This window comes from Cricetulus griseus, chromosome 2 (genome assembly GCF_003668045.3).
Source record: "Cricetulus griseus strain 17A/GY chromosome 2, alternate assembly CriGri-PICRH-1.0, whole genome shotgun sequence".
NCBI lineage: Eukaryota > Metazoa > Chordata > Mammalia > Rodentia > Cricetidae > Cricetulus > Cricetulus griseus.
In genome coordinates this window covers 453,712,689-453,726,282 of record NC_048595.1, presented here as the reverse complement: position 1 = coordinate 453,726,282, position 13,594 = coordinate 453,712,689, and the positions used below count along the sequence as shown (strand labels likewise).

General features: G+C 41.5%; 1 protein-coding gene across 1 annotated transcript in view; it reads right to left on the bottom strand.

Moving 5' to 3' along the window:
* Man2a1 (mannosidase alpha class 2A member 1) overlaps positions 1 to 13,594 on the bottom strand; it is a 151,549-nt gene that overhangs the window by 118,042 nt on the left and 19,913 nt on the right. The window contains exons 2-3 of the mRNA XM_027397752.1: positions 9,942 to 10,193; positions 7,467 to 7,611 (exon numbers count right to left, since the gene is read on the bottom strand). Of these exons, the coding sequence (XP_027253553.1) occupies positions 7,467 to 7,611; positions 9,942 to 10,193 (397 nt within the window). The remainder of the gene's footprint in view (positions 1 to 7,466; positions 7,612 to 9,941; positions 10,194 to 13,594) is intronic.

Genomic DNA, 13,594 nt, shown 5'->3' with positions numbered 1-13,594 from the left:
TTTCCACAATAGTACCCTAAGGCAAAGAATTTGCCCACTCAGTGTGAACTGCCCACTAAAGCCCACAGCCTACATATCAGAGTCCAACAGCCACAAGTTGACTTTCACTCCTGCCAGGTCCCTTTTGTAAGTCCATTCTCGTTAAGACACTCAGCTCTACAGCAGGACCTTCTGAGAGGCACCCTTGCACAGCGAGTAGACAGTACTATACTGTCACGCTCAGCTCTTATGGGATGGGGACACGCCCAGATCTGGGAGGAAAGAGAGTCTGGCCACCCTGCAGGTTTTCTCTTCCCAAATACATCATGGCCAAATATGCCAGGCTATTTCCAAGAGAAACGGCAGCCTGAGAAGTCTCCACCCACATTCCATCCAGCTACTCCTGGGCTACTTCTATTTCTTCAGCTGAGCGGAGGCCCTCCTTGTCTCCTCTGCCCTCATGCCCTCTCCTCATCTCTCCGCATGCTATTTCTTTGATTTTTAACTTTTAAATGTTTAGGAAAAAGAGAATGTGGGCCTTTATGTATTTTGGCCCCAGTTCCTGAAAAGTTCAGAAGCAGGGCTGGGCATCCACAACTACAACTTCAAACCAACCGAGTCTCGCGAATCTAAGAGTGCGTGAGTATGTGTGTGACGGATGAATAAAACATAAAGCGCATGGGTTACACATGACCACGTACTCAACTAGAACGAAACCAAACGCACCACTTACCACAGTCAACTTGAATATGTCTGCTACCCTGATCACTACCCAGCATGCCCAAGCTGCTCCACTAGTTAGTTATATTCTAAAAGTTTCTAGTAAGTCAGGTGTAGTGGCGCACACCTTTAATCCCAGCACTCTGGCAACAAAGGCAGGATGATCTCTGTGATTTCAAATCAGCCTGGTCTACATAGTGAGTTTCAGAATAGCCAGGGCTACACAGAGAGACCCTATATCTAAGGCTGGGGGAGGGGACACCTCTAGTAGGCTTATACATTCCAAAAAACAGGAGCCTCTCTCAATAGCATTGTTACATTGTGAGGGTCACAGCTGCTATAATCATTTTTAAATATAACATTACTTGCACTCAAAAGTTAAATAATCACTAACTTTTAGGAATTCATGGAAAGATTTTGAGTTGAAAGTTATAGTCAGGTAAATGACATACTGGTGATCACATAAAAAAAACAGCGACTTAAACTTGGAGTTATTCCCACTGTATTGTAACAGTATCCTCGAATTTAAAAAATAAATACAAAGGGAGTTTACAGCTTAAAAGAAACCTTAGTTTAGTAATCAAGTTATTCTCCATCAACAAATGATCAACAAGTTTCTCCCATCACTTGTTAATCCTTCAGTATCAAACTGCAACATCCAACCTTGTACTTAAGGGACAGCATATAATCTTAATTGTTATTACCATTATTTGATTGGCTACTGATTAATTTTAATTCCAATGTTTCTATTATAAATTAGGCTCTTCTGTCCCCCTAATAAACTGGAGGAGCTTTAATTAACATTCCGGTTTACTCATTCAAACATGTATTGGGTATCTAACAAGGGCTAAGTAAGTAATAAGGTAATGCTAAATGAAAACAGATTCTAGAATGTCAGAACAGGATGCTATGGGAATAAATGGTGGCGTCCTAGCAGGACAATAGCAGTCTTAGAATACGAATCATCAGACAGAGGCAAGAGCACATGGACAAACAACACGCCACCAGGTATGTTGGGGTGCAGTCACCAGGTAGGCATAGTGACATAGCATAGAGGATGCGTGACTAGAACACGGTAAGGCATTTTAATACAAATAGAAGTGAGGTACTACAAATCTTCTAAGCACTGTCCTTTCTTATTAAAGAACACAGGAGGGAAGAGGTTAAGGTGCTCTCTCACCGCTTGCCCTGTCTACACTGAGGATGTTGGGCATAAACTACAGGGAAGAGTTGAAACAGAGGAACGGGAACCAAGACGGCTGTCACTCTGTTTAAAATGGTTATGAAGTAGGGTAGGAATGGTCTGAAGGACGCAAGAGGGCACTGATAAGAGAACTTCATGGCTGAGGAAAAGTTTTCAGGATGTGAAGAGTGCCAGAAGTGAGTGGGGGCTCCTCCAAAGACTCTGCAAACCTACAAAACCTGCTGATTCCTCTCAAATTCTAAACACTTTCAACTCGGGTTTCCAAAGGAAGATAACCTTTCGTGCTAGGTGGCTCAGCATCATCTAAGACGTTTCTAAGCATATCAGCTTCATTCCTGCAACCCTGTGTGAGGCAGAGCACTTTAAATGCATCTGAGAAGCCTGCGCTGGAAATTCCACCCCACACCACAAACCCATTACCCCTTAGCATAGCTGAGGGTGGGGCTCTTCTTGCAGCTGTGCAACGCCTGAGATCCTCACTGTGCTGCTTGCCTAAGTGCCCACTAAGAGACCTGTATACCTTGATATCTGATACCAAAAACTGTGAGATCAGGCTCCCAAAGAGGTTACCCATCTGTGTAGAGCTTATCCCTCTTCTGTGCTAAGGGGACTCTGTGAATATCTGCCAGCGCCTCCCCACACAAGCAGGTTACCCAGATAGGGTTACACAAGCTGTGCAAAGCATCCCAGTTTCCAGAGGTCACTTTTGAAGCTGGAAAATCCTGCTTCTGAATCACTCTAATCATAAAGAAAAACGTAGCAATAAGGGAGGGCGTGTATTCAAGACAGAGACCTCCATATTAATAGGAATAAGTCAAAAGGAAAAAGAATAGGAAATAGCACAGGGAGGTGCCCACTTTTGCAAGATAGTTAATAAGAACCATTTTTGTGTTTAGTATTACCTGCATAGATGATGTTAGCCGTGACAGTACTCAGTTTCCTCACAGATGCTCTGCCTGTGGCTTCAGTAATGTTAGCCATGAATGGTAGTTTTATATTAATGAACAAATCTCAGGTCCTGGTTCCGAAGCCAGTGTCACAGCGCCAGTCCTCTCTACCATGGGCAGATCTCTAATCCTTTCTCCTGACTTTTTTTTCTATGAAATGAGGGCAATGCTATAGAATTATCATAGCGCTGCTCAGTGGAGCAATGGTTTTAATATACGTAAAGGGTGGGGATAGCATGGACCTAAGCGGCAATGCCAACTTTTATTACTATTGTGAGTTGTCAGGCATTCGGGCTAGGAAAACAGATGGAGGCTGAAAATGAGAGGACTCACGAGATTCACGACGATACCCACATCTCTCAAGAGCAACTGACGTCTTCCCTAAGAATGAAGTCCACAGATAGCCCAAGTCACCAGAGCTTCCTTCCTGGAAAAGCAGATCTCAATATTCCCTCTCTAGATGGCTCTTAAGCACACAATTCCACAAAGCTGTGTGGTATTTAATTCTCAGATGCTATCATTCAGATAAAATACAAGATGCCAAGTTAAATCTGAATTTCAAATAAACTGCAAGTAAACATTTAATATAAATGACTGATTTAAAACTTGGAATACACACTTAAAAAAAAAAAAAAACTATCCATTGTTCACTAGAAATTCAAGTTTGACCAAGTGTCCTGAATTTCTAGCTAACTTTATTAATAACCCAGAAATCCAGACAAATGTGCTAAATTGGCTACTCCCCACTTTTAAAAAAGAAGAAGATGCAGAATCTGTTTGAATGAAATAAATGTGTTAAGAAACAGAATGGCCAATGGGAGCAGCATGGATCTCACAATGAGACCTCCCTGAGCCCCGATTCACCAGCTCCGGAGAGTTATCACTGACTGGCTTCCAATAAATTACTACACCGTTAAATGTGACTTAGCTTCCTACATCCCTTCCTTGGCAAGTTTGGACACAGAGTCCTCTCTCAGTTTGCCTTCATGCTTTGCAGGCTGCGGGAACAAAATCAAAGAGCACAGTTTACCCTGCACTAGCTAAACAGAGGTGGACTTTCTCCCCACACTGACACCCAATGCCCACTGCTGTCCACCTCCCTGGCTCTCTTCTCCACCTTGATATTCATAGACATTCACCAACAACAGCTGGCCAAACATTTTTCAATTCCAACGGTGTAATAGTTAATCAAAAGTCTTTGAAATTCAGACTGTGATTTCACGTTTTTATTCTCTTTGAACTTAACCACAGATGCATAAACAAATCTATTTCTTTTTTTTTAACAAATCTATTTCTAATTATTATGTAATACTAAACACAAAAAAATGTATTCTCTTAGCTTTAAAAATGGGCAAAATGCCATCGTTCATTAAATCAATATTCTTTTCTAAAGATTTGTTTCCCAGTATAACTTGAGGGGTTGGCTCTCTCTACTGCTATGGAGTCACCCCACAAGGGGGTCACTGCCCAATGTTCATTTGACAAACTGCCTCACTGACAATATGCTGTTCAAGCTTCCATCCAGTACACCTTATCTTTTCTCTACACACTGTGATTTCTCTGAAGGAAAATTAACTAAATGTTTTGGCAGTTTAACTAGTGGGAAGTGAAGAATTAAGATTGTAGATACAAAGGTGCTGTAATTGTGTTCTAATCAGCTTATTAAATATAACATGAACATGTATCCATCAACTCATATATTTAATTTCATGGTCTATGATTCAAAACTTTTCAAATCCATAGCAGGACAGAGCTATCAGCATTTACCTAACAACTCCTTTCCTATTTTGTTTTAATTCATGTAAGGCATTTGAATGCTGTATGGTGTACCCTTGGGTGCTGGAAGAAGACTTAATTAGGAAATTTATTAAGATGCTGTTTTTTAGAATTTATGTTGTCTTACTGATACTGACTCACCCCCAAAAGGAAGCGATCTGCACACACGTGTGTGTGCCTATGTATGCATGTGTATATATATGAATTCTTTGTTAAGGGACAAATACAGGATTTGTTTAAAACTCTATTTCAAATAGCTCTATTCCCAGAAGATGTAAATCCACTGGTGAGACAAACTACTGAGTCAAAACTTGTTTTAACTTGTTGCTGCAGAAAATGCAAACAACTTTCTATAAATCTCATTTAGAAAGTAAATTGCCTAATTGCACATTCATTTGGGAGTATTCTACAGAGATTTCCCATTACAGTCATATTTTGACTTAGAATACACATGCACATATTTTTCTGTTTTCTCTCTATTAAGACAGTGATTTTTCATGATCTGAATGTTTGCTGTTTTCACCGGATAATTTAGGTTATCAATAATTCTATTTTTTGTTAGGGAATAATGAAAATAATCCAAAAAGCCTGTGGGTTCTTTTCTATACTATTTTGCTTTGTGGCAAAAACTTGATTTAGGTGTAATGGGTCTGTTTCTGACCACTATTTTTAACTCAAGTGGAGAAGAGCCTGAGGGTAAGGGTCATTACCATCTTCTACTAAGACAAAAGATTTCACTGTGGTTGCTAGGATACCAACAGACAGATTCATTCATTGCAGTCAGAAACAGTTATTATGGATGTCCTCACACAAAACAGAATACTACAGCAAGAACCATAATGCAAACAAACAGGGACCTAAGAAATCCCTGCCCTCAAAGAGCTTAATACTGCTGCTACTCTAAAAAGTGCAAAGGACCCTTTCAAATAAATGTTTCTTAAAAGACTAGAAATAGAGAGACACCAGAGAAGATAGGAGTTAATGCCAACCATGAGACAACCAACAAGCCAAGCGTTTGACCCTAATCTAGAGGGTCAATTATTGCAATGACTTGTGAGCTTCCACAAAGGGCAGTTTGTAAAACAAAGCCCTGGCCCTTCCTTGGTGAGCTTAAAACTCAGTGAGTGGGCTCAACACAAACACTGTATAGTAGGCTCAGCACAAACACTGTATATTTCTATACCTGTGCGTATGTGCAAGTGTGGGGTGACTGTGGTCTGTGTCTGCGGTAAAGGAATATGTAGACAGTTCAGAGGAGAGCTTACGGATTTACAAAGTTATTGCAGACCAAGTATTAGGCGAAGAATAAGCCACATTCAAGAGGAGATGCGTGCTCTTTGTACTCAGGGTTACTCAAGAGAGAAATCCGGGTGAACGTGACATGAGGGATCCCAATACATTGGCTCACTGCTTGTGTCACCTTGACAAGATGATAACACCTTTGCAGTGAATGTACCACCAACCTCCTCTAAGCATTAGCTATTTGCAAAACAATTCAGCACCCTGCCTAGTAACCCACATCTTTTAATATTACAGTTGAGTGCTCAGGTCACAGAGCGACGAATAAACAGCTGGGGGGACAGAGCACAGAGGGAAAGGGAGAGGGATGAAAACGACTTTGGAGAAACCGAAAGAGAGAAAGGTAGGAATCGTGTTCACATCCAAAGTTGTCAGTTGCACTTACATGATAGAAAGTTGTCATAGGAAAGAGGACATCCAGTAAACTAGCGAAGAATGGAAGTAGGCAGCCATACATGCAGGTGTGGGGGGCGGGAGAGAGAAAGATAAAAGGAAGGAAGGAAGGGAGGGAGGGAGGGAGGGAGGGAGGAAGGAAGGAAGGAAGGAAGGAAGGAAGGAAGGAAGAAAGGAAGAAAAAATCCTTAAAAGGAAAAGGTGAACTAGAAAGAACTCGGTTCTTGAGAAAGGTAAGGAACACAAATTAGTGAAGGCCTTCTAAAAGAAGTGTTTAGAAATACAGCCTCAAGAAAGACCGCACTAAATTCACGGGGCGTTCACTCTGTGTTATGTGTTCACACCCCTAAGCTCGCACATCAAATCATGTGCTCCACTGAAATTATAGCAATTTCCCCTTACCTTGGGGGTGGGGGATCACTGGCCTCAACAAGTAAAAGCCTTCATGTGAAATAACAGTAATTACAATAATAGCAGCTATTTTTGTGTCGTGCGGGGTTCCTTTACATTTCGTCCTGGGAAGATACTCTCATCCTAATTCTACCAGATAAAAACCTCATCTACTGAGGGACTAAGTGACTGGCCTAAGTCATCTCACTCTGCTGGTCCAGGCCTCGGACTTAGACCCATTCACCAAAGCTCCCAAACCTCTGCTTACACTTCTCTGTGGTAAAGGCTCAAAATCTTGCAGCGAACACTCTGCCTTTCTGAGGCGGAGTATCAAGTGATTAGTATTTTTTTAGTGTTTTTTAGATTTATTTTACTTTATATGTATGAATGCTTTGCCCGAGCATCCACGTGTATGCCTCATACTGGCTGAAGTCAGAAGAGGAGGTATTACGGTAGTGAACCTGCCCTGTGGGTTCTGGAATTGAATGCGGGTCCTGTACAAGAATGATAAGAGCCACTCCAGCCCTCCCATGCAATATCTCACCAGAAGCAAATAAAATAAACTTCAGTACCCTGAAATGGATGTCCCCAAAATTCTTCTTGTGTTCACCACTGTTTCCTGCTCTACAAGTACTACCCAGTAATGGCACAATGAGAATCCATCTGTGAAATCAGACAGCGTGCGCTCTCTAGGACCCTCATTACAGGACATGGGTACTGGATCAGCTTGTCGCAGCTCTTAGGTAGTGCAGGTTTACCTGGGTCATTGTGGGAATGGGGCACCACAAAAACTTGAAGGGGCTCACTGTCCCACTCATCAGCTTCATACTTAATGTCAAATCCTTGCTTCCAAACTCCGCCATCTGGGTTATCAAAAGGAATCAGATCATAAACATCCAACATCTAAAAATATGAAAGAAAAAAGGTTAAACTTTAACCATTGTTAATCTATACTTATGGCTGGTCAATAGTTACTCAAAGATTTTTGCTGGGTTTTTTCTTTTCTTTTCTTTTCAATAATATAATCAAAGGAAACTATTTATGTAAAAAATCAGTTGAAACTGTCAAGGCCAAAAACATCTGCTCATCATTCACAGGCTTGAAAGGCTAACTGTGCTACAGAACTACCCTGATAAACAGGCCCTCCCTGTCTGTTCTGGATAAGTATGATTTCATTCGTTTATTACAATTCCTCCTCCTCTTGCTTTCACAGCCAGTGTGATTTCCTCGGAAAACAGAAACACAACAGAAGATTTCCCGTGGAATTTGGTTATGACCAAATACTTCAAATTCGCAAGCACACATACTCTACACACTTCTTACTTCATTTGGGCTGTCGGATTCCTAATTAGTCTCAGCGGCCTTCTAAATCTGTATCTGGCTGAAAACTCATGTCTATTTTTCTGTCTGTCAAATGCTGTACTTAGCTTTTTATTCTGAAATAGACATGGAATGAGTTTTTTTCAACTGAGATTTAACTTTTAAGTAGCCAAATGCGTTCCTACATCCAGGTATACCAGTATACACCTATAGTCCCAGCATAAAGCTGAGGCAGGAAGGTCACTGTATGGTGGGACCTCATTTCAAAAACCAAGTAAATGTCTTGTAGCTTCTCAATGCACAATACTGTGTAGATAACAATCCATTTTGGACATAAAGGAAAAAAGTGTCCCACCCAAAACATAATACTTTTTTTTATTTTTATACCCCATATTCTCTGTAATACTGAATGTGACCACACAACCAAGAAAATTTAAATTGCTAAAATTGAACAGGTTATAAAAATTACCTTAATTAATATAAAATATTACAAAACAATAAAAATATCAGAAAATTAAGTAACAGTGATGATGGATTATTTTAAGACAATGGCTATCTCTTCCTACAGGACTCATGGCTTGAATGAATAAAAACTAAGACTCCAAGACTAAGCTAGAAACCCTGGGGAGCACAGCTGGGCAGAGGGAAACATGGCAGGAACTGCTAACCCTTCCTCCAGCCCTACAGTGCACATACTCCTCAGTTACAGTATAAGCAGCCCACATTTGGATAAAACAAACGACAATGACAATAACAAAAAGGGATCTTGCCACCTTGCCGTCCCCTGACCACAATGGACCAAGGTGGTACTAAGAAGTACTCGGTAACAAGAAAATGAAGCCAAGCCCTGAGGAAGCAGACCCTGGAAATCCCGGGACTCTGATCCCATCTGGATCTGCCCATGCCCTAGCTAATAAAACCACAGGGACAGGGTCTGTCCAGCCACACTGCCTCCAGCTTGCAGCTTGGCCTATGAGCCATGGCCTCAAAGCCATACCATGTTCTATGCACCCCGTCCAATAAAAAATGGTGAAAAAGGGATGCCTCCTCTAAAGCCAAGCTAAAAGCCATCTAATTTCACACAACTTTTAAAACATTCACCCTTTGGGGTCCTCCATGGAGTTCACACTCCTGGTCCAAAGCCAAGGTTTAACATGGTCTCTGCTAACTTGCAAAGCGAAGACCAACAGGAGTAACACATTCCAAGTTTAAGAGTCCCTCTGATCCCGGTTTTCAGTCCCATTACCCCATAGAACATAGTTGTCCAAGTGAAAAGGTACAAGTCCAACATGTAATCTTAAATAGTCTAGTAAAATGAAACCAAGAAAAAGTTAATTATAGATTTGATCTAAGTTATCCAATATTATTATCAAACCAACATATAATTAATACACAATAAAGTTACTTTATACACTAAGGCCAAAATGTTCTGTGCTTCCATTACAAACTTTCAGAGTACATCTCAAGTCAAAAGACAACACTGTGAGTGCTTGCAGCTGGGTGTGCTCCTCCACTGTGGACAGCACAGCTCTAGACTATTCCCTGCCCTACCAAAGGATCTTACCTCCAAAGTTCTATCCTCGTGCTGTACAGAGAAAGTGCACAGTGACATTGGTATGTTCTTGTTTTCTCCAAAGAAAATAAAAATATCACCTAGGCAACATTAAAGCTCTAAAGATTTTTCCACCCCTACAGAAGATAAAGCAAGCAAAATGGCGGTGCTCAGAAGAAACCAGGCAGAAGCACAGGAGTCGTGAATGATATCACTAATAAAGAAAAACGGTGGTAAGAACAAACCACGGCAAAAGGAGGAACTGGAGCCCAGTGCTTAAAAACTTACAGAATAACAATGGACAAAAAGCAAATCTGAAAACAAGCAGAAGGGGGCGTGGTCACCATCGACTCTCCAGTACCTGCACATCCGGGTGCTGACTTCCACTCAGTGGGGCAAACAAACAGTCTTTGGGGTCAGCCTGGAGGGCTGACTGTGGAGAGAGGAGGTGTGCCGAGCCCTGGCTGCCATTGCCTGGGGAGCCCTTGGGGCCATCCTCCACAGACTCGCTCAGGTTGATGACTGAGTCTCTGATGTTGGAGATGATCTCGTTGTTTTCAGCTAGCAAGCGCTCCAAATGGTCTATCTTCTCTTGCAGTATTGAAAGCTGGCCCTGAAACAGAGGAAGAAGCAGCTACATGAACCATAACTGTAGCTCTGCCAAGGCACGCAGAGGGCAGCCACCCACCCTTCCCGCTTGTGTGCCCGGGCGCACCACGGAGGGGCAGCTGGGACTGAAACGCCATTTGTAGCCGCCATCTTTACCTAATCATATTCTTGAAGTACAAGAGAAGGACCAAGCTATTGGGGAACTGTTTCCTCTTCCCCCCAAATCCAGGCCGACGTGATCTGTGAGTCTCCAGGATCACTGATGCTGACTCATGTTATATTCAAGAGTAAGATTTTGCATTTAAGCAAAATAGACTGGAGTTAAACTGACGGGTCCAAACACACGCACACACACACACACACACGCACGCACGCACGCACGCACGCACGCACGCACGCACGCACGCACGCACGCACGCACGCACGCACGCACGCACACACGCACGCGCACACGCACTCAACAACAATATTCCACCTCAGCCTGTTAACAAATACTGAACAATCGAAAGAAAAATCAATTCATCAACTCTAAGCTGTCACAGACACAAGCACTGTTTTTCTTTAATCATTAATTCAGGTAAAATCTCATCCTTCTCAAGAACGCTGGTGCTTTTGACGACTGGTAGTCTTGCCAGCTTAAAGCAAAACAGATTTCAGGAACAAGTATTTTAGGGTCTATCTATGTGAAGATAGGAAAGTGTAAGGTATATGAAGGTGTGGGAATGTAGTTATGCAGGTCTGAGGATGAAAAGGTCTAACACGGTGGATAAATGCAGGTTATGAAGGTCTGAGAATATAAAGTATAAAGGTCTGAGGATGGAAGGTCTAAGTGATGATAAAGTGACTTGAGACATTAAAAAGAATGAAATATGTTCCTGATTTCTCTATTTCTCATGCTACTGTTCACAATCAGTTCTACAGTACCACTGTACGATCATACCACAAGATGCAACAATTCCACTCCTAGGCATATACCCAAGAGAAGCAGATTCATAAAACAAGGACATCTGTTCAACCATGTTCATAGCAGCATTGTTTGTAATAGCCAGAAACTGAAAGCAACCTAGATGCCCCTCAACCGAAGAATGGATAGAGAAAATGTGGTACATTTACACAATGGAGTACTACTCAGAAGAAAACAACAATGGAATCTTGAAATTTGCAGGAAAATGGATGGAACTCGAAGAAACCATTCTGAGTGAGGTAAACCAATCACAAAAAGACAAACATGATATGTACTCACTCAAATGTGGACCTGCTTTATGATACATAGTAGTGACCATGCTTTTTTATCAGAGCTGTTTTTAATGATATTGCTCAGAATGGTTTTCTTCCAGATGATGATTGAGAAGCTAATTAAAAAAAACAAAAATGGTGCCAGGTACCATAAGAGTAACAGAACTGTGCTATTTTCTGGGATTTTGTTTTTCACTTTTTTTGTTTGTTTTTTTTTTAAATGGAGTGTGCTGGATGTCTCTACAATTTTGTTCAAATGACTGCAGAACCTGGAAAAGCTGTTGCTGCTATTGATGTATAACATACTGCTATTATTGATATATATATGATGTATATATTGATATATATATATATATATATATATATATATATATATATATATATATATATATATAATTTGAATTTTTGGAAACTTTAGCTGTGCTGTCAACTTTGGAAAAAAGTATCCCAGTTTACCGTGTTGAGTTGGCATTGTACAGAAATTAACAGCCATATTGGTCTAGAAATGTTGAACTTAATTTTTTTCCATTTGTACAGGGGTAATGCACTGTATTAAATATGTAAGGTCTTAATAAAAAAAGAATATGCTGCTAATGTGTCTAATACTTATGTTTCCACAAACTCTAAGAATTCTTGTAAGTTCCAGGGAGCTGAATTGGATCCAAACAAACAGGTCAGATTCACTCCAGTTATTCAATCTTTCTCTGGTCCCAGGACTCCCTTCCCTCATGTTGAAACTCCTCAGGAACCCCTCCTTCATCTTATAATCATCCCCTCAAGTGACAGGACCTAAGAAAAAATTTTTTTTCTAAACTTAACCTTGTCCTCTGCTGCCAACATCTTGCCTGGTCTAAGAGGCGCCAGGGAGTTCCATACAGCCTGGACTGCGATGAAACAACCAGCTACCCCAGGACGTGGCAGCACCCCAATCTTCTCAGGTCCCCCAAAGATGGTCAACGCCCCCCATGTCACCAGGAAGCAGTCTTGAGAATTAGACGCCCTTATTCCTTAACCTGCCATGTCTAACACCCCACCTTTTTTAATAATAAGTAGAGGTGGGAATGAAAGGTTCAGGCTGTAATGCTGATCAGGTCTACCTCTTTAAGAGACAGACCCCGCCCCCTGACAACAGGGCACACAAGGGGACGTGCCATCACCACATCACCCACCACGCATTCACAGCCTGCTGAGGACTCTGGGCATGCATGGAACCTCAGTGCATGCGCAGTCTTCCCTTTAAAAGCTCCAGCTTCCCTGCTTTGCTCTCTCTCTCTGCTTCTTCTTCGCTCTGCTCTTCTCTTCTCCCACCTATGCGCTCTCTCTGCCTCTCTATGGTGAGCAGCCATGGTGGTCAGCCATTACCCCTGTTCCTTTTCTCTCTCAGTCTCCCTACTCTGCTGGGCCTATAATAAACTAGTCAATATGTCTAATATGTCTCATCTTGCACCTCCTTCTCCTTTTCTTTACATCTAATTTAAACAAAAACATAACAAGCACACCCTAATATGTCACTGGGAGGATTTTCTTTCACTGTGTGACATTCAGGGCGGGTATTGCTGTTAATTGAGCCCACATTTGGAGGTTTGCCATCCTAACAACCTTGTCTTACAGAATACTGCAGCCAATGGCTTGAAGAACCATCTCTGACCTGTGTGTTCAGTTCCAAGTATAGGAAAGATTCACATGCATTTGTCATATTTCTGAACAATGGTTCTGAACTGAAAATCCAGGGTTGGCCATAACGCCACACAGTGGAAAGACAAAAATAGCTACGATATATACTGATGTCTTTGAATATACAAGATGACATTAAGAGCCACACACACATACTGACAAAAACACTCATATACATGCACAGGCCTGCACAATAGGTCCCAAAAAGCTCACCTTAGGATTTAAAAAAATATCTGCATGGTGAACCATCAACTTCCATTTATCAAGAAGGCAAAAAGGAAAGAAAGGAAGAGAAAAAGCACCTCAGTGTTCAAGGGCCATCATCAAGAGCCAGACCCAACCATGGAGCAGACTTGGCCACTAGAAACTGAAAAGGAAAAAACACGTCTTCATTTTAATTTTTATTATGTGACTGAGTGTTCTGCCAGAAGACGACATCAGATCCCCTAGAACTGAAGTTACAGACAGTTGTAATCTGTCATGTGTGTGCTAAGA